General features: G+C 34.8%; 1 protein-coding gene across 3 annotated transcripts in view; it reads right to left on the bottom strand.

Moving 5' to 3' along the window:
- The window catches only part of CDH18 (cadherin 18), a 215,025-nt gene that overhangs the window by 42,959 nt on the left and 149,716 nt on the right, over positions 1-22,350 (bottom strand). For all 3 annotated transcript variants that reach the window (XM_023752842.1, XM_023752871.1, XM_023752901.1), the window contains exon 6: positions 14,820-15,073. In XM_023752842.1, the coding sequence (XP_023608610.1) occupies positions 14,820-15,073 (254 nt within the window). The remainder of the gene's footprint in view (positions 1-14,819; positions 15,074-22,350) is intronic.

The raw sequence follows: 22,350 nt of genomic DNA, 5'->3' as shown, positions 1-22,350 counted from the left end.
AGCTCAGTGCAGCTGATCCTCCGTTAACTCACAGTGGCATACACTTTGGATTTAAATTACTTTCTTCTTTACCCCCAAGTTTTGGGGTTTCATATTATTCAGAATAGTTAATGAACATAAGTATGAATAAATAATATAATAAACAATCATGTGTTCTAAAAATGTTCCAAACCATCAGGAGAGAAGAAAAGTCTTCTATCCTAAACCTCTAATACTTCTTCCCTTTGCATTAGTCTCAGCTTAAGTAACATTTTATCTTAGACCTGAATAAAAAGTGAGCTATTATATGAAAAGTGCCAAGGGAAGAATACTTGAATATGGAAAATCAATATGCAAAGATCCAACTTCAGGAAAAAGTTTGACTTGCTTTAGAAACAAATGTATCTTTCCATGTAGCCAGCAGAATGAAGGAGTTTGATGGACAAGCCCTGCTGCACATGGTAAGGAATTTTTGCTTTTTTAAAAAAGCAATGGTTTTCCCATAACACGATTGATTTATTTATGTTATGAAAAAAAATCACAGTGACTACTTTAAATCTTGGATTGTAGAAATGTAAAAACAATTCAGAATATAAATTACGCTATTTTGGACAAAGGTGGGGGGAAAAGAAGGGAATGGAAACAACTGTACACAGTAATGGTATATATTAGACACAACCTATGGAACTTTTTGCTGAAGTGGCAGTAGTAAAGGGTAGAGATCACAAGTAACGTGTGTGTGTGTGTGTGTGTGTGTGTGTGTGTGTGTGTGTGTGATATCTACCGTGTAATGGATAAGCCCACTTACTGATCTGGATAAAGAAGTAAGGGAGCCCGGCTGATGTGGTTCAGTGTTTGAGCATTGACTTACGAACCAGGAAGTCACAGATTGTGGGCTCTATTCCCAATGTGGGGCATGCAGGAGACAGCTGATCAATGATCTCTCTCATCATTGATGTTTCTATTTCTCTCTCCCTTCCTCCCTGAAATTAATAAAAATATTTTTAAAGAAGAGCTAAGGGAAATACTCTCTTTGGGAGAAAAACAATTTGAGAGAAATCAACCACCTTAAGGCTTAACCCATTGTGCCTTCGATGCCAATTAGATAAGCATGTGTAATAAAAAGCAGAGACTTAGATGTGGGTGTGAAATTTAACTGTGTTTTCTGAACAGGAAATATAAATTTGAGATATATCAGCCTAAATTTAAGGTAATGGGCATGGTACAAGCTCCTTCAGGAGAGAACTGTAAGAATAAAGGAAATAAAAGATTTGGACACTACAGCACTCAACCTTTTGAGTCTAAAGCAGCCCAGGATCTGGGTAAAGAAAGTGCTAGTAAAAGGAGAGAAACAGCTGAAAGGAAGAGAAAAAGTGGGAGGGTGAGGCAATAGAGAAACCAAGAAAGAATTGATATAAACGGGCAGCCCTGGTGAATTCAGTTAAGCTGAGTGAGGTTAGTAAAGGTTGATTGGATTTGGCAGGATGGACACGACTGGTTAACTTGAGAATAAAGTTTCAATAAAATATGAAATGATGGGATTGTTATTGTAGTGGATTCAAGAATATATTGAATGTGAGAATATGAAGCCCATGAGTTATGACACTTTGCTTGGCATCGTTACCTGAAAAAGAGATCAGAAAAAAATGAAGCCTTATGTCATCAGAGAAGTGAGTTTCAACAAATTATTATTTTTTCTGTGAAGGAAAATATTAAGCACTGTCTTTCTTAAAGGAAGTTATCATTTTGAAAGAGTGAAATACCTAAAAAGGTGAGTAGGACTGGCCTCCACAGCACAGATATAAGACTTTCCATTGAAAGTAACAGAAACCCTTCTTCATGAGGAAAATCTCAGAAGTTTGGGCAAATATATTGACTAGGTAATTGTACGGCAATATCACAGAATTCATCTTCCTTTCCAGAACAGAGTATAATTGAAAAACAACCCATGTCTCTGATAGGCATGTATTAACAAGACATTTAGAATATATTGCTAAAGTGTGAAACCTTATAACTACTCGTGTATACATACACATGCCAAAACATTGCAGAAATTAATATTACCATGCAGATTGACTATAGAGCATCTCACTAAAATGTAGGAGCTCGTTTAGTGAAAATAACACATAAAAAGGGACAAAAGGTATCACTTGTAACTGTGTGATCAAAAACAAGAAATTGTTGTGAACTACTTGCTCTAATAATAATTACATGTTAATTGAAGGAAGTTCAACATGAAAAAGCAATTTAAACAAGAAGTATAAGGCAAATCTGTTTCAAAGAAGAGACACCAGATTCTAACACTACAGAATAGTGGGAAAGAGCTATGTCATTGGGCTTCCCAAAACATTAGGCCATGGCACACCGAAACTGTTTTAGTTTTTTCTTTTACTTGAATTCATATAACACACAAAAAACCTTCCCCTAATATGTCTAATGCTAGGCCCAATGCTAAACTGCTTAGGAGGTGTGAGAAGATTTGATGAATGAAAAAGATAGCATCCCTTAAAATATAATCAATTAGCATTCTGATTTTTATACAGGAGTGGGCAAAAGTAATTTAATAATAATAAGTAATGCAATAATTAATAAGTAAATAATAAAATAATGAATTCTGAGTTTTGTGTACTCACAACTGTAAACCTACTTTTGCCCACCCATGTATTATCTAAAGTTAGTTCCTATTAACCTGTCTTCAAGAAACTTTTCATTTGGGGGTACCCTCTAGAGAACAACAATTTCTGCATCTGAAAATTGGACCCGAAATTGAATCATTATTCAACCTGAAAGTTTCCTGTTGCAACACAAAAGTCCAGATTATGTTTCTATCAATACAGCCCTATGAAATATGGAAGAATATGCCCCATTTTAGAAATCGGATCACTTCAGAACCACCAGTCTGAAAGAAAATGGGGGTTTCTTCTGTTTGTAGGCAAAATAAAGAATCTGAAAATGTGTAATTTCTTTATCAGAATAATCCCCTCTCTTTTACACACTTTACGCAGAGCTTTCTAATGTAAGGGCTAGCATGAGTTGTTAAATGCTTTTAGAATAGATATAGTTTTATTTGAATTTAAAGAATAAAAACCTGTATTTAAATATGTTTGAAAATGGTAGGTATAATGCTAGAGATGTGTCCTTTGACTCTTATTATTTAAATTTTAATTTTCTTTGCAACCTAACACCCTTGAGATATCTGCAACATAAGGGCCAGATATCAGCTATGCTTGGGTCCCAAGAGTCTTATTTGTGGAGTTGCAATTGAATTTCAACTCAAGGAGAACTAAATAGTTCTGCTTAACTAACCTTGAATTTCTGCCTAGCCATACAAATAAAAACTCATAAAAAGGGTCAAGAGAAATGTTAGAAAAAAGAAACTATTCAAAACTATATTAGGAGACTAAATATAGAATAATTTAATGCTAACTATTTAAAATTTAAAAAGTGGCATGGCTCCATTAAGCTGCTCATCAAATAATAAAAAATAGATGTCAATATTCTTAGTAGGTAACTATCAAATAATCTATAATAATAAAAGCATAATATGCTAATTAGACCAGACATCCTTCTGGGTGTTCTTCCGGGACGACCTTTCTGATGAAGCTAGGGCTGTGAGGGAAGCCCGGGTCCCAGGTGCCTGCAGGTGATCAGAGGGAAGCCCGGGTCCCAGGTGCCAGAGGGAAGCCAGTGCCTGCAGCCAGGGGAAGAAAGAAGGCCTACTCTTGTATAAATTTCATGCATTGGGCCTCTATTTTTTTTTAATACAATCCATTTATTTCCTTTTACAAACCTTCAAAAGGTAAACATGGCATCTTAATACTTTATGAACTTACATACATAGGTGTTTTTTTTTGCAAATGATAATATTAATTTAATATTTTGTAAAATATCCAGTAAGTATAATATCTGGTAACCATTTGCCTAAGTGATATAGGTTCTAAATTGGGATTAATGGTAAAACCTAAAAAAAAAATAGAATTTTGAGAATTTTTTATATTCCAGTCCCCAGTTTTCAACAGTAAGCCATTGTAAACTGAAGCTAGAGTATATGTAACTGGACAAGACATTTAAAAATATTCTTCAAATTCTACTCTCCTCCATAATAAAGACTATATAGGGGTGATATGCGAGACTGCAAGAAAACTGATATACATACAAAAGCAATCTGTAACAGGTAATATAAGCTAACATTTATTGAGCAATTAAAATGTACTGCATTGTGCTTGAAGTGTTTTCTAAATACTAGTTCATTACATATTCAAAACAACTGCATGAGATCACTATTATTTATAGGCTATTTTTACAGAGGATAAAGCTGAGGCACAGAGTGATGGAAATGTTATCAAGGAGCTCTTAGTGCAAGAGATTAAAATATAATCTAGGTCCATTACATAATATTTATAAGCTCCTTTTCTAAAGAGTAGACAATATTGGAGGCTTTCTATATTCATTTAAAAATATTTATTTGAGGGAGTACAGGAAATAAAAATATTAAAGAAGAATGAGCAAACCCTGAAAATTATTTAGATATCGATTTAGTTAGGGAAATGAGTAAAGAAAAAAAGAAAAATAAAGTATTTCAAACTAATATGATTGATGGCCAGAGAATAAATATGTTTACATTAATTCTATGACAAAATTGAAAATAAAATGCATTATACTGAAATAAGATGAAAATTCATTATTCAAATTAGAATGGGCCAACAAAGAGGCAAACAAGTTATAACGATAGCAAACAGTCACTTTCAGTAGCAATTACCTTTATTCCCATATTTTTATTTTCTTCAAGAGAAGCTACTTTAAACCAATTACCAAGTTCATCATCTGGCACTCAATTCCCCTACGATTATGTAGGTATAGACTCAAGAAAATTATAGTCATATTGAAGTGCATTGGAAGAGTTATTTTTCATTTCAATAACAAAATTTCACTCCTCAGAAGCATTTATTATTTTGATTACAGTTTGTCCATTTCACCATAATAAACTAATTGAAAATGTATGCACTGAAAATCTTACAGTGATTTACTTGGAGAAACATCAGTTGGCTTGAAGTCTAGGAGACTTCTCTCACATGTCACACTTTAGATACTTGCAGACAGAACGTGAGTGGTAAAGCAGATTTATTTGAGATTTTGCCTCCCAAACAGCTGTATTTGTAAGTTTGACTGACCTTGACTAATAGATGGGATCAAGTTTAATCCATATACACCCTGTGGGATACTTCAGCAGCTTGGCCTTGTCTTTAACCAAACAAACAAACAGCTGTGGCACAGCTCAGATTCATTAAAAAAGTTAAGGTTCCCTTTGTTCATTTTGGGGATACAATTTATCCCACAAGCCATGCATCCAGAAAATAATCTTTCCAAAACATACGGATCTTGTCACTTGATAAAGAGCACAGTGTGCTTCATAAAAGGGTGGCACACAGAGCACAGAGCTATTTTGGAAGGCTTTTGAATTTTCTGAACCAAAGAGATCCAATGAAACAAAAGCATCTAACTCAGCGGTTCTCAACCTGTGGGTCGCGGCCCTTTGGCAGTCGAACGACCCTTTCACAGAAGTCGCCTAAGACCATCCTGCATATCAGATATTTACATTACGATTCATAACAGTAGCAACATTACAGTTATGAAGTAGCAACGAAAATAATTTTATGGTTGGGTCACAACATGAGGAACTGTATTTAAAGGGCCAGAAGGTTGAGAACCACTGATCTAACTGAAGTAAAACTCTGGCATAAGAAATCATGTTTCCTCATCTGTTATTTACTCCTCTAAGTTACTAAAATATCATACATTCTAATAATCCTGAGTTTTAGAAATGCTGTGGAACCATTTAAAACTTTTTTAATTTCTTTGAAATAGTCACATGAAAGCTATTAGGATGTTTAGTCTCCAGTCAGTAGTCTAATAAAACAGTGACCCTAAGCCAGGACTTAGCTATTCATTCCGGGGCTAAATGACAACAGACCACCCAGAAACTATGTTCTCTTCCTGAGTCAGGACTGTGATTTGGGGAGGTCACTGCTATAGGCCAGGCTGTTAGATGAATTTGAACCAAAAAGTAGGAAAAAGTTTACAGGTGTTCTGTACCTTTATTAAAGCATGGAAATGACCATATTCTGATGGAATCTCTATGATTGCTTAACTGTGTGATCTGGAGCCAGTCATTTGGTCCTCAGTTTACAGATATCTTCTTCCATATAAGAACAGGTTTTTCTCAATCACTTTTAGGTCTCTTTACATTCTCAAATGTCATAGTTACATGACATTTAGCAGTAAAGTTCTTAGTCAATGTAAATATGCTAACTTGGCTATATGGAATGCGATACATTTGTAAAATGCCAGTTATAGACAAAGACTTCTGGCTTTAAGTAGGAGACTGCTTTCTCTCTATCTTTACTTGATTAGTATTCAACATCCTTAAAGAGTTATCTCCCTTGTATTAGAAGACCCAGTGATTCCACTTCTTGGAATTTATCCAATGAAACCTGAAACACTAATTCAAAAGGCATATGCACCCCTATGTTCATTGCAGTGTTATTTACAATAGCCAAGATTTGGCAGCAGTCCAAGTGTCCATTAGTAAGTGTCCAAGTGTCCATTAGATAAGAGAATAAATCAGTTATGTACATTTATACAATGAAATACTACTCAGCCATAAAAAAGAAAATTTTACCCTTTGAGACAGCATGGATGGACCTGGAGAATATTATGCTAAGTGAAATAAGCCAGTCAGAGAAAGACAAGTACAATATGATTTTACTCAGATGTGGAATTTAGTGAACAATCTGAACTAATAGGTAAATTAGGAATAGAATCATAGATAAAGAGCAGGCTGACAGCTGAGGTAGGGGGGATAAGAGGGATAGAGAGATTGAGCAAAAAAGAAAAAAAAGAGAGAAAAAACTCATTCATGGACATGGATAACTATGTGGTGATTATGGGGGGGAGTAGGTTAGTAGGTGCAAGTGGAGGAGGATATAGGGCAGTGATGGCGAACCTATGACACCCGTGTCAGAGGTGACACGCAAACTCATTTTTTTGGTTGATTTTTCTTTGTGAAATGGCATTTAAATATATAAAATAAATATCAAAAATATAAGTCTTTGTTTTACTATGGTTGCAAATATCAAAAAATTTCTATATGTGACATGGCACCAGAGTTAAGTTAGGGTTTTTCAAAATGTTGACACGCCGAGCTCAAAAGGTTCGCCATCACTGATATAGGGGGAAAAATGGTAATGGAAAAAGTAAAAATAAATCAAGAGAAAGAACAACAACCCTACATAATAAAAGGCTAATATGCAAATTGTCCCCTCAGGAGTTCGACTGACCAGGGGTTTGACTGCCCACTATGATGTACGCTGACCACCAGGGGGAGGTGCGGAACGAAGGAAGGCCAGAGCCAGCAGCTGGCAGCCAGGGAAGGAAGGCCCCAGTCGGCAGCCAGCAGCTGCGGGAAGAAAGGTTCTGATCAGCCCTAATCGCCAGCCAGGCCTAGGGACCCTACCCATGCATGAATTTCGTGCACTGGGCCTCTAGTAATTAAATAAAAAAGAAGGCTATGACAGTTTTGATCAGGGTATATTAAGCTTGCCATTAAGGGTCTAATTAAACTATACTAGATTTTCAATAAACTAAACTTTTATAAGCAAATTTGGTCTATAAACATATATCAGATGATATCTTTAACATGAATATATTTTGAAACAATTTCTAGTTATTCTTTGTCTTTCTTTTCAAAAGTTTGAATCCTATATTCAAACCTCCTTAATTATATTTTTTACTGTTGAACTTTGCAATATAACCTTATTATTATGAAATATCTCTTAATTTTGCTGTTTTAACATTTAATATTAATGCGGTATTTCTAATTCCCATCTCATCATGAGCTATCTGAAAATTTCAGAGAAACATAAAATAATATAACAACAAAATCTCAACAATAAACACACCAAAAATAATGCAGTCAAAAAAGAAAAAATATAGAGAACTCAAGGACATGGACAACAGTGTGGTGATTGCGGGGCTGGACGGGGGTGGGTGGAAGTGAAAGAGGGCACAGAGAGGATAAAGGTGATGGAAAAAATAAAATAAAATAAAAAACAAGAATAAAGAACACGGTCATTATACTGAGGCTACAAGTAAACTCAAAATAAGCAGAGTAAATACTCCTAATTCTCTGCAACTCTTTTTTTTTAAAGATAATTTAGAATGTTTTAAAAATTCGGCATATATTTTCAACTCTAATCACAATTTTATTCCTAAAGTTAGCATATAAATGGGCTATTGCTTCCTAAGTAGGGTCATGTTGAATATTTGAAACAATTAAACACAACATTTGTTATTTCCTTCTGATTGCTTTAAAGTTATACAAAGAAACCATAAAAAATGTTATCAACAATAAGTAAATATATAGATAAATACAGATATTAATTCAGAATGGAAAGAAGTTAGGATGATAGAATGTATATATAGATTCAGAATGTATATAGAGATTCACACTAAAGCTCTTCCTCCTATGAGAAATTGTTCATTGAGTTCTTCAATAATTTCTTTGTGTTGTACTAAATCAAGTATTATATGTTTTAGTAGTATTACATTTACCACCATATGTTGTACTATAAAAAGAGGCTTGACTCTTTTCATCATCTCATTTATCCAATGTATGAAGTGCATCCAAATAGTAGACCTGAGATCCTGGCTTTACTCAATGGCTTTCTGACCATGTAAAATGTCAGTCTGTTTCTTACTTTGTGACCCTTGACTTCTACAAATGCAATTGTTTATGACTAGTATTATTACTAGAAGTTGTTGTTTAAATATATAAGAGGCCCGGTTAAAAAAAATAGGCCTGGTATTCTGGCTTTAAAAACAAAGAAACAAGGTTTTGGGGGTAAAACAAAACTGGATTTAAATTCTGGATCTGCCACTTGATCACTATGTAAACTTGGCCAAATTACTTAACATCTTGAGCTTTAGTTTCTTCATCTGTAGACTCCTCAGAGCCCTTTTTTTTATTTTTTATTTTTTTTATTTTTATTTTTATTTTTTTTATTGCTTAAAGCATTACAAAGGGTATTACATATGTGTCCTTTTTTTCCCCCCCGCCCTTGACAATACCCCAGCTTCAGCTCTTAAAAAGGTTTTTGGCATGCTATATTAAGCCCCTAGCTTACATATAACAAGCCATAAATGGTCACTATTTTTAATAGTCACAAGATCACATTTCCAGAAAGCTCTCTAGCTCCTCTTGTACAACCAAAGATTGTTCATCTCGCCCTGGCCAGATGGCTCAGTTTGTTGGCACATTGTCCTGTACACCAATAGGTTGCTGGTTCTATTCCCAGTCAAGGCACATACCCAGGTTGTGGATTTCATCCCCTGTTGGGTCCTGTATGGAGACAACCAACCAATGTTTCTCTCCCAAATCGGTGTTTCTCCCTATCTCTCTCTCCACCCTCCTCTCTCTCTAAAAAAGAAATCAATAAAGACATATCCTCAGGTGAAGATTAAAATATATAAATATATTGCTCATCTCTCCACAGCTACTGGGGAGTTTCTGATTTCCATTTGCAGCATGCCAGCAATTGAGTGCAGTCTGTTTAAATTGAGGGTGTCTTCATTGCAGGTAAATAGCCTGGCTCTGATTTTACTCTTTTTAAAGGTGGTGATTATATTGCTGCCAATTGCACATTCTTGTTGTGAGTTGAAAGACACAAAAGCTAGACATGGTATGCTCTTAGAAATCTGAAGAGTCTTACTAATAATTTAGAAAATTGAAATACAAAAGACTGAAGTCAGGAAGCTTTTCACAAATGCCTGTAAGACTCAAACTCCCTTTCATTATCAATTCTACACTTGGAGTTAATTGCATTTCAGGGCACATGGCAAGGTACATCTTTTCACTGTGCTTTTCCTTAATTAGTACAAATGTTTAGTCCCTAAGAAAGGTGAAAGTATAAGGTTTGCTTTTGTGTTTGTTAATGTTTTCTGTTTTTTATTCACTGTTTGCACCCAGAGGCCCATATGAATGACATACTTTTATTGAAATCAAGAATAAATATTATGTAAATTATACCTTGCAAAAGCAGCTAAGGAATCTAATTATTTTAAGGTAGCTTTAGAAGGATTTATTTTGGTTGTCTAACCAAAACAAAGCAGAAAGAATAATGCATATGTTAATAGATTTGTGCTTCTCAATATTAGCATTTGGAGTCAATACACCAATCATCTTTGCATCCGAACAAGTGGGATGTTCAATTAACATGGCGGTGTTCGATTCATGCTCCTAATAGTACAGAGAAATTACTGAGGCAATTAATAATATCATGAGGCAATTAACTATACATAAATAATTTATTTTATTTTAAAATGTATAGGTTGAAATATTACATGGCTGTGAATGTATTTGAAACATACTCACTGGTATACATTTCCCAAAAATCTCTTTTCTTTTTTTTAAATTTTTAAATTTTAATTTTAAAATCTTTATTGTTGAAAGTATTACATATGTCCCCTTTTTCCCCCATTGGCCCCTTCTAGCCCACCCCCTTCCCCACCCCAGGCCTTCACCACCCTATTATCTGTGTCCATGAGTTATGCATATATCCATATAAATTGTTCCAAACAAATATTATTAAAATAGCCCATAATATATTTCCCAAGTAACAAGCAAGATTTTATTTTAACCACTGTTTTTTTATAAGTACCGCGCGCTAACCGATTGCGTCACTGGAGCTCCAGAACCACTGTTTTTTTAAAGTAATTCCAAAAGATGTGCTTGTTCTGTTATGATTGTTTCCAATGAATGATTTTAATTTTTTTTTTTTGTAATTGTGATAGCCCTCCAAAACTCAACAGTGGTTTCTATGGAACCCATATTTTGAACTACAAATAGTACATATTGAAATTGAGTGTGTTGTTTGGAAAATTATTAGAAAATTTATGATATCTCTTGAGATAAATAAAATCATAGGGTTTGAGACTAGTGAAAACAAGCAAAACTATAATTGGAGGAAGAAGTGTGCATTATGCTGGAAGTAAAAAGGAGGACAGGTTGAAACCTAATGTTATGTCATTATCTCTATTGTATTTATTTATTTGACTATTTATTATCTCTATAGTTCATTTTTTGTTTTCTTTAATTTCTTTATTGATTAAGTTATTACATATGTTTCCTTATCCTCATATTACCCCACATGCCCCCCCCCCGATGCCCTCACCCCCCTGTTATCTGTGTCCATTGGTTAGGCCTATATGCTTGCATATAAGTCCTTATGTTGATTTACCCCCATTACCCCCACCCTCCCATACCTTCCCTCTGAGGTTTGACAGTCTGATCGATGCTTCTCTGTCTCTGGATCTGTTTTTGTTTATCAGTTTATGTTGTTCATTATATTCCAAAAATGAGTGAGATCATGTGATATTTATCTTTCTCTGACTGGCTTATTTCGCTTAGCATAATGCTCTCCACTTCCATCCATGCTGTTGCAAATGGTAAGAACTCCTTTTTTATCATGGCGTAGTATTCCATTGTGTAGATGTACCACAGTTTTTTAATCCATTCATCTGCTGATGGGCACTTAGGCTGTTTCCAAATCTTAGCTATGGTGAATTGTGCTGCTATGAACATAGGGGTGCATATATCCTTTCTAATTGGTATCCCAAGAAACTAGAAACACCAAAAATCTCTTTGCAAAATCTCTTTCCATGAGTATAATTAGCACTCCAGTTTTACCAATGGACCAACCAGTTTAGTTTCCTCTGTATCAAGGTTTTTCAACCTCAGCACTACTGACATTTTGGACCAGATAATTCTTGGTTGTGAGCACCATCCCTGGTCTCTACTCAGAGGTAACTAGCATTCCTTGCCCAGTTGTAACAACCAAACATATTGTCAAATGTCCTCTAGTGGGGAAACTGCATGAGAGACACTGTGCCATGTGGAATGGGTGCTTTGGGATATGTTGGCATCTACTGGCAACAGTGAAAGAAGTTTGTCTCTGACCTCAATGCTTCTTCCTCTGACCTACCCTTTGGGCACATAGATGCCACTCTTCATAGCATTTAAAAAATTCATTATTATTTATTTTGAATTGCAAATCTCCCCACCATCGCTTTGATTATAATGACTCATACTTTGTCTTTTCTTCTCTCCCCCTTTGATACTGCTGCAGGATAAATTTCAAAGATGTCAGCACAAAGCCTTTTTCATGGTCTCTGCCTCGCTTCTTTCTACAATCTCAGCACTTGCCCTTCACACACAGGTAACCTATGCTCCTCATATACACAAAACTACATAGATTTTCTCTATTCTTCATCTGTCTCATCCTTAACCTAGGTTTTGAACCTTAAAATCTTCAAATCATTATGTCTATAAGATTTTGTGCACGCTTTCTTTCCATGCACACCTTCCTATTTTTATCACCCTATCAAAGAATGCAATTTTTTCAAGTTTATCTCTCCACTGAACTTCAAACTGCAGCTGCTGTGTGTGCATGCACTCATTTCTTTATCATAAGGACTATTGTAATAAGTAAATAAGGTGCTTTAAATATCTCTTTTAAAATTGAATGTACCTCACACCTCTTTTAATTAAAAGGTATAGACTACATTATTAGCATCTTAATATTAAAAAAAGCCTTACTAAAGTTTATCAAATACTTTATGTGAAACTAATAGCATGAAATATTTTTATTCTCAAAGGTGTTGGCTCCTTTTGTAATAAATGGGCCACATTTGCAAGTATCATTTATTATGCTACAGTTTTTAATATAGTTGAACAAATTATACTTACTGTTAAGTATCAGAAATGTCATTTAAATATTAGAGACACAAAGCACGGATTCATGCACTTGTGGGGTCTCTTGGCGTAGCCTGCAGGGATCAGGCCAAAATCGGCAGCCTAACGCCACCTGCCACTCCTGCTCATCCCGGCCCCACTGCACCTGCCGCTGCCACCGCTCAGTAGGCTCGCTGCAGCTCCACTGAGGTCTCCAGGCTGCAGTGGACAGCCGTGAGCCCTGTGTCTGGCGCCCATGGGTCAGCTGAGCAGTTCTCCTGCTGTGGGAGCACACTGACCACCAGGGGACAGCTCCCGCATTGAGCATCTTCCCCCTGGAGGTCAGTACATGTCATAGCAACTGGTCGACCGGTTGTTTGGTCACTGAGGCTTTTATATATATAGATGGCATTCTATGTAATGCTGGAGCATAGCAGGCTTTTCTCTGGTTGGAAAACTAATTATGTTGTCTCCTACTTCCATCCCTTACATATCGATTTCTATAACTGGGCGAATGCATACTATTTTGTGTACTTGCCCGTCCTGCTTCTTCAAGCAGTGTCCAGCTCTTGTTCTCAGTGTGAGAGAGGGTACCGTTGACAGGGTACTCCTACACTCACGGATGAAGCAGGATTGTTGAATACATACATTTGTGCACATAACATTGGTTCTCTCCATGCAGGGGTACTGTGGACTTCTTTTTTTAAGCTGAAACAATCATGCTTACATAAAAGGAAATTGAGAGTCTTTACAAACCTTATATAGATACCAACAGAAATAGTTACTCTATTAGCTTTTGTTAAAATAGACGAGAACTCGCTCAGCCAGGTGTGGCTCAATGGTTGAGCATCGACCCAGAAACCAGGAGGTTGCAGGTTTGATTCCTGGTCAGGGCACATGCCTGGGTTGCGGGCCTGATCCTCAGTAGGGGGCATGCAGGAGGCAGCAGACTGATGATGTGATTGATGATGTTCCTCTCTCACCAATGTTTCTATCTCTCTATCCCTCTCCTTTCCTCTCTCTCTAAAAATCAATAAAAACATTAAAAACAATTTAAAAAATAGACTAGAACTCAGGGAATCAGAATAAATATGGGGAAAAGCTGACAGATTTATTAAGACTTTCCAACTTCCTAAGGTCTTAGGATTAGCCAAAGGTATAAATTCAGGGTAACTTAAGATTCTACTACATGTATACAGTCTTTGATTTTGTTATAATTGAGACCAAAAAAAAATCTTTCTGATTATACAATAACATTTTAATAATCTCCACTGCATGACATACTAACATAATAAAATATTTACTGAGCACTTACTGACTGTGCTAATTACTTTGTATCAATCTAATCTAATTATATCAGCATATTTATGCAGTACGGGGAAAAGAGGGAACATATGTAATACTTTCAACAATAAATAATTATTTAAAAAAAAAGAAAAAGAAAAGACTTCAGAATTCCCACATGCTGTCCTATAGTGTCAGCGTCTAGTCTCTAAGTGAGCACTCTAGGCAGCTTTGGACATTTATTAAGTGAGTACTAGGTGCAGGCCACTCTGCTTAGCACTTTATACACAATGCTTAACTCTTTCTCCTAATACCTGAGAGATAGAGAGTCGTTTTCTTCTCTTACAGGTAAGGGTGGATGATTCCTAAAGGAACACAGCTATTGTGTCAGAACCTGGAGGGAGATAAGCCTTGTTCCCAACCCTCTCCCCTTTTGTACTGTATCTATATTTCCTATCACTAAGAGATCAAGGTTTCTCAACTTCATTTCTATAAATGTTTCCAGTCAATTATATTCATATCTATTAAGTCAAGTGGAAAATCTAATCTGTGTGGTCAAAAATATACTCATGGATATAGCTACATATATTCTTCATTTGACAGAAACCCATCTACTACATGACTCAGATAAAATATCAGTAATAGAATTTAATTGTAATAATAGAACAATAACATAGATATAACATATTTAAGCATTATTTTATAAATTTTAAATTACTGTGACACAATCAAAATATGTAGATGTCTAAAATTTTGAAGCATACCTTACCTTACTAAGCTATTAGCACTGTCAGGATCTTGTGCCAAAACTGTGCCAACGACAGTTCCAACCTTGGCATTTTCATAGACTTCCATGATGTAGGAGGGCATGGAAAATAGAGGTGGTTCATCCACATCCCCGACAATGATCTTCAGCATGGTGGCATCTTTAAAGGGACCCAAGTGAGAGAAGCGAAAATCAAGGTGTGTATTTGCTCCTTCTATGTTGAGAGTGTAGGACTTCTTTTTCTCATAGTTCAGTGGCTGCAGAGAAAAAAAATGAGATCCAAATTATGACAGTTATCACTTTCAAACAAGCATTTTTTTCTATTTTTGAATAGATGCAAATCCATCTATTTTCTCTTAAAAACAAACTATAAAGTTTGTATTAGTAATGGTATCTAAAGAAGAAATCAGGGAAACTCAAGTCTGAAATCAACTGTTACTTTTCACAACCATAAATATGATGATAACTAAGTACAAAAAAATATTCCCCACTGGCAAACAAATGCTGCTTTTGAAGACTCTGATTTGTAGTCTCCTCAAGTAACTTTTCTCTATCTCTTTGCCAATTTAACTTACTAAGTATTAAATGTTTTTATATTTTTACTTATTTCAGAGAGGAAGGGAGAGGGATAGAGAGAGAGAAACATCAATGACGAGAGAGAATCACCAACCGGCTGCCTCCTGCATGCCCCCCACTGGGGGGGATTGAGCCCGCAACCCCGGCATGTGCCCTCGGCCGGAATCGAACCTGGGACCCCTCAGTTCGAGACCGACGCTCTATCCACTGAGCCAAACCAGCCAGGGCTTAAGTATTAATTTTAAAAGGAATTATCTATAATACTATCAACAGTAAAAAGATAAACTTAAAAATTGCTACTAATTTGTTAAATTTGAAATATATATATATTTCCATTTTGCATTTAAATAATATACTGTATCTCATATCATTGATTTGCATCTACCACATCTTATTTTTTCACCTTGCTGGTTTTAAACTTTTTATCATATTTTAGAATCTGATAAACTGTTAAAAATATATTTTTATTGATTTCAGAGAGGAAGGGATAGGGAGAGAGAGAGAAAAACATTAATGATGAGAGAGAATCATTGATCGGCTGCATGCCCCATACTGGGGACTGAGGTTATGACCTGGGCATATGCCCTGACCAGGAATCAAACCATGGCCTCCTGGTTCATGGGTTGATGCTCAACCACTGAGCCATGCTGGCTGGCCTAAACTTTTAAGTGTTCAATTCAAAATATTTTATTGGAATTTTAGCAATAAATTTGATACAGACTTTTGAATTTCATTTTTGTTGTTTTGTTTTTCATTTATTTTCTTTTACTAGTAATAGCATTTCATGTATTTGTTTATTTTATTATACTGTATTATGGTGTAATCAACTTTGTTCTGTATAGTTTTTTGTATGTTTCTTTTATTTTTTTAGCTTTCATTTTTGCCTAATCTTATAATCTTTTTATTGTACTCTCCTTTTTAAAATTGTCCAACCAATATCTATTTTCTCTATTAATTACATTTGTCATCCATAATTAATTTGACTTAGCATATAATAGTGAGTAAGGTCAGTATGGCATTTTGTCCCAAGGAATATATGGTCTACTGTAGCATATAAAATAAAATAGTAAACAGACATTTACAGCACTGTGTATTTAGTGCTATAACACTGGGTACTATGGAAATTAATAATAAGGATACAAACCTAGGTGCATGTAAGCAGCTAGGTCCCGGTTCTATGAGGAAGTACCTTTGCAGATAAGAAGTGAATGTTTGGGAAGTGTTTAGCATGATGCACACAATAGGCTCCGCAACCTAAAGTGAGCTCCGATTTATGAGCTTAGAAAACGGAGTTCAATGTCAAAATCTCCATGGTGATGTTAGTGCAGCTGAAGCAGAGACCAGGCTTTTAATGTGAGCCTGGGGAAGTAGCCACTGATGCTGAACTTCCTTTGTAATATCTACGAGAAGAAGAGGGGTTTTTTTCTTTTTCATCCTTATTTCTGTCACTAATTTTGCACTAGCATGCTTTAATCTTGAAGCTTTTCTCTTGACATTTTCAGAGAATGTCATTCCCTATGGAGAAACTCAGCTGAGGGACAAGGAGAAGCTGATTAGAATGAGTATCCTTAAGGAATTTTATAAATAGGAAGATCAGTCTTACTGATGTTTATTTTCCTTACCTCTTCTGAATTGCCTTGGATAATTGGCCTTCCCAGAGATTGGTGATTGCATAGAAGGAAAAATAACCATTTAATTTCAAAACTTGATATGAAGAAACTAAAACCTAGAAAACTTCTCAGGTCATAGGGACATGGATGAGACTGGGCTACCACAATATTTTATCAGTTTTTAATAAATAAAATAATTTTTTTGATCTGAATATCTCAGATTTTCTAAAGTGGATCGTATATACAATATACATGCATTTATATATGACAAAATTATGTATTTTAGATGTATATATTTTAAAGAAATGTTAATTGATTCTGCAGTTTGTGACGTACCAATTGGGAATCATATTCTTCTGAGAGAGTTTAAACTAGAAATGAATTGCCAAAGACACTAACATTCATCTTGGTTGGGAGTTGCATAATTCTGAGTTGGACTCATAGATTGCTAGGGTTTTTTGTTGACTCCTCTCTCCTCAACCATTTGTACATCTATAGACACAAGCGGTGGACCTTTTTTAATTAAATTCAAAATATCGTGTCAGTTAACTAGTCAACATTAGTGAATGAGAACATCTCTTTAAGTAATTCAACAAATCTCATCCAAATTTAAACAACCTGTTCTACAAATGGAACAAATTTGTTTCCATTCAGGAATTGGGTGGGTGGATATGGTAGCTCTTGGCTCAGAGGAACATGGACTGTCAGAATCTGGGCACGTTGCTCTTGGAATGCAGCATCCTTGACAAGTTTACCATTGTTTAAAATCAGTGTATTGTTTTTTAGAGTCAACCTGCTGCATCCGGTAGACCTTATAATGACTAAGGTTCTTCTTTCTAAACGTGAATATTTGAGACCCTAAAACTAAAACAAACAAAAAACAAAACAAAACACAACACAACAACTAGGATTTGTTTACTTTACTAGGGACAGTTAATATTCCTTTCTCATGTGATAACACAGAATTTTAAATCACACATCTTCACTTATTTATTGGTGTTGGCATTCTTATCTTCTGTCTCTCAGGGAAATTGTGGAGATAATTTGGCCACTTCTACCCCCAGATATTATTATCAAGCTGTACATCAGTTTAACAGGTATCTCTTTTTCCATTTTTTAGCAGGTCCCTTTGCAAATTAGATATTATTTGTCTTAACACTAAACTACCTAGTGATAAGAAGCTGACTGTTTATTTGGACACATAATTGTATTTTTATAATAGCTAATATATATTTAACTACCTCAGGGCAGGGATAATCATTTTGCGGAACTTCTTTGCCAGGAGAGGCAGATGGGTGGCTAGAAATCCAGTTGAAGTCTCTAAGGAATAAGAGGAATATTTCAGATTGGGACAGTAATTTAGAAGCAGGTAAATTAATGCAAATGGAAATATTTTAATGACCTCATTTAATTCAGCAGTGCTAAATTGCAATTTTAGAAAAAGTGAGAAATTATTATATCCATTTATTTATTCTCAGTGATTGCAGGATTATGTATACAATATTAAATATGTTAATTCTTTTATTTGCATTATAACTACAATAGTATACAAAGATTGAATTAGGATTATAATTAGTTTTTATGTTACTATAAGTCTACCAAAGCTATCCAAGTACTTATTACTCATCATCCACACATTTTAAATAGATATTTTAGTAATTTTCTAGTAATCATTTGTTCCTGGGAAATTATTTAGAAATCCGTGGATTTTACTTTTAGTTACTGGAAGATTTTTATTTATTTATTTAAAATACAATCTACCAGGATCAGAGAAACCTATTCATATAATATCTCATTTTGCTGCAAAGATGTTACAAGGGGAAATTTTGGGGGAAAAAATTACCCAGGCTATGCTGGTGCCACAGAAAACAATAACATGAAATGTGTGGCTGAGAGTTTATAAAATGCAAAATAAGCATTCTTTTCAGCCTGAAAAAAGAGAAAGAAAATAAATTCATAAAATAAGTCGTAGTGTGAACTTAATAGCATAGTGTAGAACCTGAAAATTTTCATGAGTATAAGAAAGAGTTTGTCCAACTCTACATTAAAATGCCAACTTTTCATGCTCTTAGATCTTTCTGGCTAGATTCTGATAATAATCATTCACACTGAATGATGACTAAAACACTCAAGCTAAAGAAAAACTTGGGGGTAATTCTTCCTTTTAGAACTACTTTAAGACTCTTCAAGAGAGTAGGGTCCAGTCTTTGATAATTTGTTCAGCATTATTTACTACTACTATATAAATTTTGCCTTCAAGATATTTCGTGTAGGGATGGGAGTTGATAATGTGAATATAGTGTATACCATTTAACAAAATTTCAGAACCATGAACTTCTTGGAAAACTGCAAGTCAGGATTATCAACAATTCTAACATTTTCACAGAGATTGGAGTGATGTGGCCACAAACCAAGAAATGCCTGGGCCATCAGAACCTGGAAGAAGCAAGGAATGTATTATCCTCTAGAGCAGCGGTTCTCAACCTGTGGGTCGCGACCCCTTTGGGGGTCGAACGACCCTTTCACAGGGGTCGCCTAAGACCAACGAAAAACACATATATAATTACATATATTTTTTGTGATTAATCACTATGCTTTAATTATGTTCAATTTGTAACAATGAAAATACATCCTGCATATCAGATATTTACATTATGATTCATAACAGTAGCAAAATTATAGTTATGAAGTAGCAACGAAAATAATTTTATGGTTGGGGGTCACCACAACATGAGGAACTATATTAAAGGGTCGCGGCATTAGGAAGGTTGAGAACCACTGCTCTAGAGTTTATGGAGGAATTGCATCCTAGCCAAAAATTAAGCTTGATTTCAAACTCTGGGCCTTCAAAACTGCGAGAGAATGTTTTAAGCCACACAGTTTGTTGTAATTTGTTACAGGAGCCCTACAGACAAATATAGATTTATTTGCCTCATATATAAACACAGTGAGATTTTTTAAAAAAATTTCTTTATTGATTAAGGTATTACATATGTGTCCTTACCCCCGCAAATCCCCCCAACCTCCCCTCCCCCCGCTCATGCCCTCACCCCTCTGTTGTCTGTGTCCATTGGTTAGGCTTATATGCATGCATACAAGTCCTTTGATTGATCTCTCCCCCTTACCTCCACCCTCCCCTAACTTCCCTCTGAGGTTTGACGGTCTGATTGATGCTTCTCTGTCTCTGGATCTGTTTTTGTTCATCAGTTTATGTTGTTCATTATATTCCATAAATGAGTGAGATCATGTGATATTTATCTTTCTCTGACTGGCTTATTTCACTTAGCATAATGCTCCCCAGTTCCATCCATGCTGTTGCAAATGGTAAAAATTCCTTCTTTTTTTACCGCAGTGTAGTATTTCATTGTGTAGATGTACCACAGTTTTTTAATCCACTCATCTGCTGATGGGCACTTAGGCTGTTTCCAAATCTTAGCTATGGTAAATTGTGCTGCTATGAACATAGGGGTGCCTATATCATTTCTGATTGATGTGTCTGGTTTCTTGGGATATAGTCCTAGAAGTGGGATCACTGGGTCAAATGGGAGTTCCATTTTTAGTTTTTTGAGGAAACTCCATACTGTTCTCCACAGAGGCTGCATCAGTCTGCATTCCCACCAGCAGTGCACGAGTGTTCCTTTTTCTCCACATCCTCTCCAGCTCTTGTCGTTTGTTGATTTGTTGATGATAGCCATTCTGACAGGTATGAGATGGTATCTCATTGTCATTTTGATTTGCATCTCTCAGATAATTAGTGATTTTTAACATGTTTTCATATGTCTGTTGGCCTTCCTTCTGTCTTCTTTCTGAAAGTATCTATTTAGGTCAGTTGCCCATTTTTTGATTGGGTTGTTTATCTTCCTTTTTTTTTAATGTGCTGAAAGGTTTAAATATCTTTGGAATCAATTGCTCTTTAAGGTTTCATAGAATTTCTTTGTGTATGACTGAATCTGAAGAATTTGGAGAGGTAGTTCTTTCACAAGTTTCTCATATCTTATATGAAATTAGTTTGTATATATTTTTTATGTCTTTGAAGTTGCTTTTCAGAAACTTTTACAAAAGTATTCTTTACATGAAATTTATTTGTGTAAAATTAAGAAAGTATTATGACACACTTTCTATTTTTATAGCTATTTATTTTCTATTATTCCTTCCATTATTTTTATTAAGATTAGTTAAAGCTTATTTATTGTTTTATGTTTTGCTTTCTTTCCAAAATCTAAGGTTTTTGTATATAATATGTTTCTGATTTCTAACCTCATTGATGTCTTTATTTTTTCTTTTATTCTTTCTATTTTTAGTGATATCTTCTATTTATTTAATTTATTATTTTACTTCTGTCTTTAATATATTTAGGATTATGAATATACTCTCAGAAGTACTTATTCTGTATCTCATAGTTTCCATATACTTTTTTTTGCTAGAAATTTTGAAATTTTGTTGTACATTTTTCATTTTTCTTTAATTTACATTTTATTAAAGAAAAGTTTGCTGTTGCCTGTTGTTGTGGTTAAGTTTCTAGGATGAGGGATTTTATTGTTTTCTGGGTCATTTTCATGAATTTTTAGTTATATTGTATCTGGAGGAGAGCATTTTTGTCCATACTATTTTGGCACTTCTCTGTCAGAAGTTATTAAAAACACAGTAATAGATTTCACTGAATTGAAATGGACTCTTCTCTCTTCAGCATCAGGCTGAGCAGGAGTATTACTTTCTAGATATTAGAACCTATTAATAATAAAAATATCAGGTTGGCTGAGGTTTTTAATAGTAACATCCCTAATAAATATTCAGTTTTTGTAAATAGTTCATTAGAATTAGAAAACTATTTTTTTCTTACAACATATGCTCATGGATTTGCCTATATGTATATTTATAATGTGTTGGGATGCCTTGCTTATTGCTCTTTGTAGTTCATGGCCTCAAAACTTTACAATCCATGGCAAAGAACATTCTGATTCTTAGCCTGTCATATAATGCCAGGCAAAGTAATGATGTCAAAAAATCAAATAATCACAATCCACTACAAAAAGTGGTTATTTGGAATAGATATAGTATGGCTATAGTGAAACCCATTTTACTTTTAAGATTAACTTGAGATTTTACAATATAATTTTAAAATTTACTATGTTTACTCATTGTCCATCTCAATGGATCATTTATTAAGTGAAATCATATAATATAGAATATAATTTTTATATAATATAGAGTATAAAAATACAAGTACCTGGTTATAAAAATATGTAATAGCTATTATAGACAGGAATGCATTTGTAGCATATAGTCATGGGAATACTAGTGCATTCACAGTAAATTAACCAGAATAAGTTCTTCCTACCTCTCAGTCC

Source organism: Myotis lucifugus, unplaced genomic scaffold, assembly GCF_000147115.1.
Source record: "Myotis lucifugus unplaced genomic scaffold, Myoluc2.0 scaffold_0, whole genome shotgun sequence".
Lineage (NCBI taxonomy): Eukaryota > Metazoa > Chordata > Mammalia > Chiroptera > Vespertilionidae > Myotis > Myotis lucifugus.
This window is presented reverse-complemented; position numbering and strand designations above follow the sequence as displayed.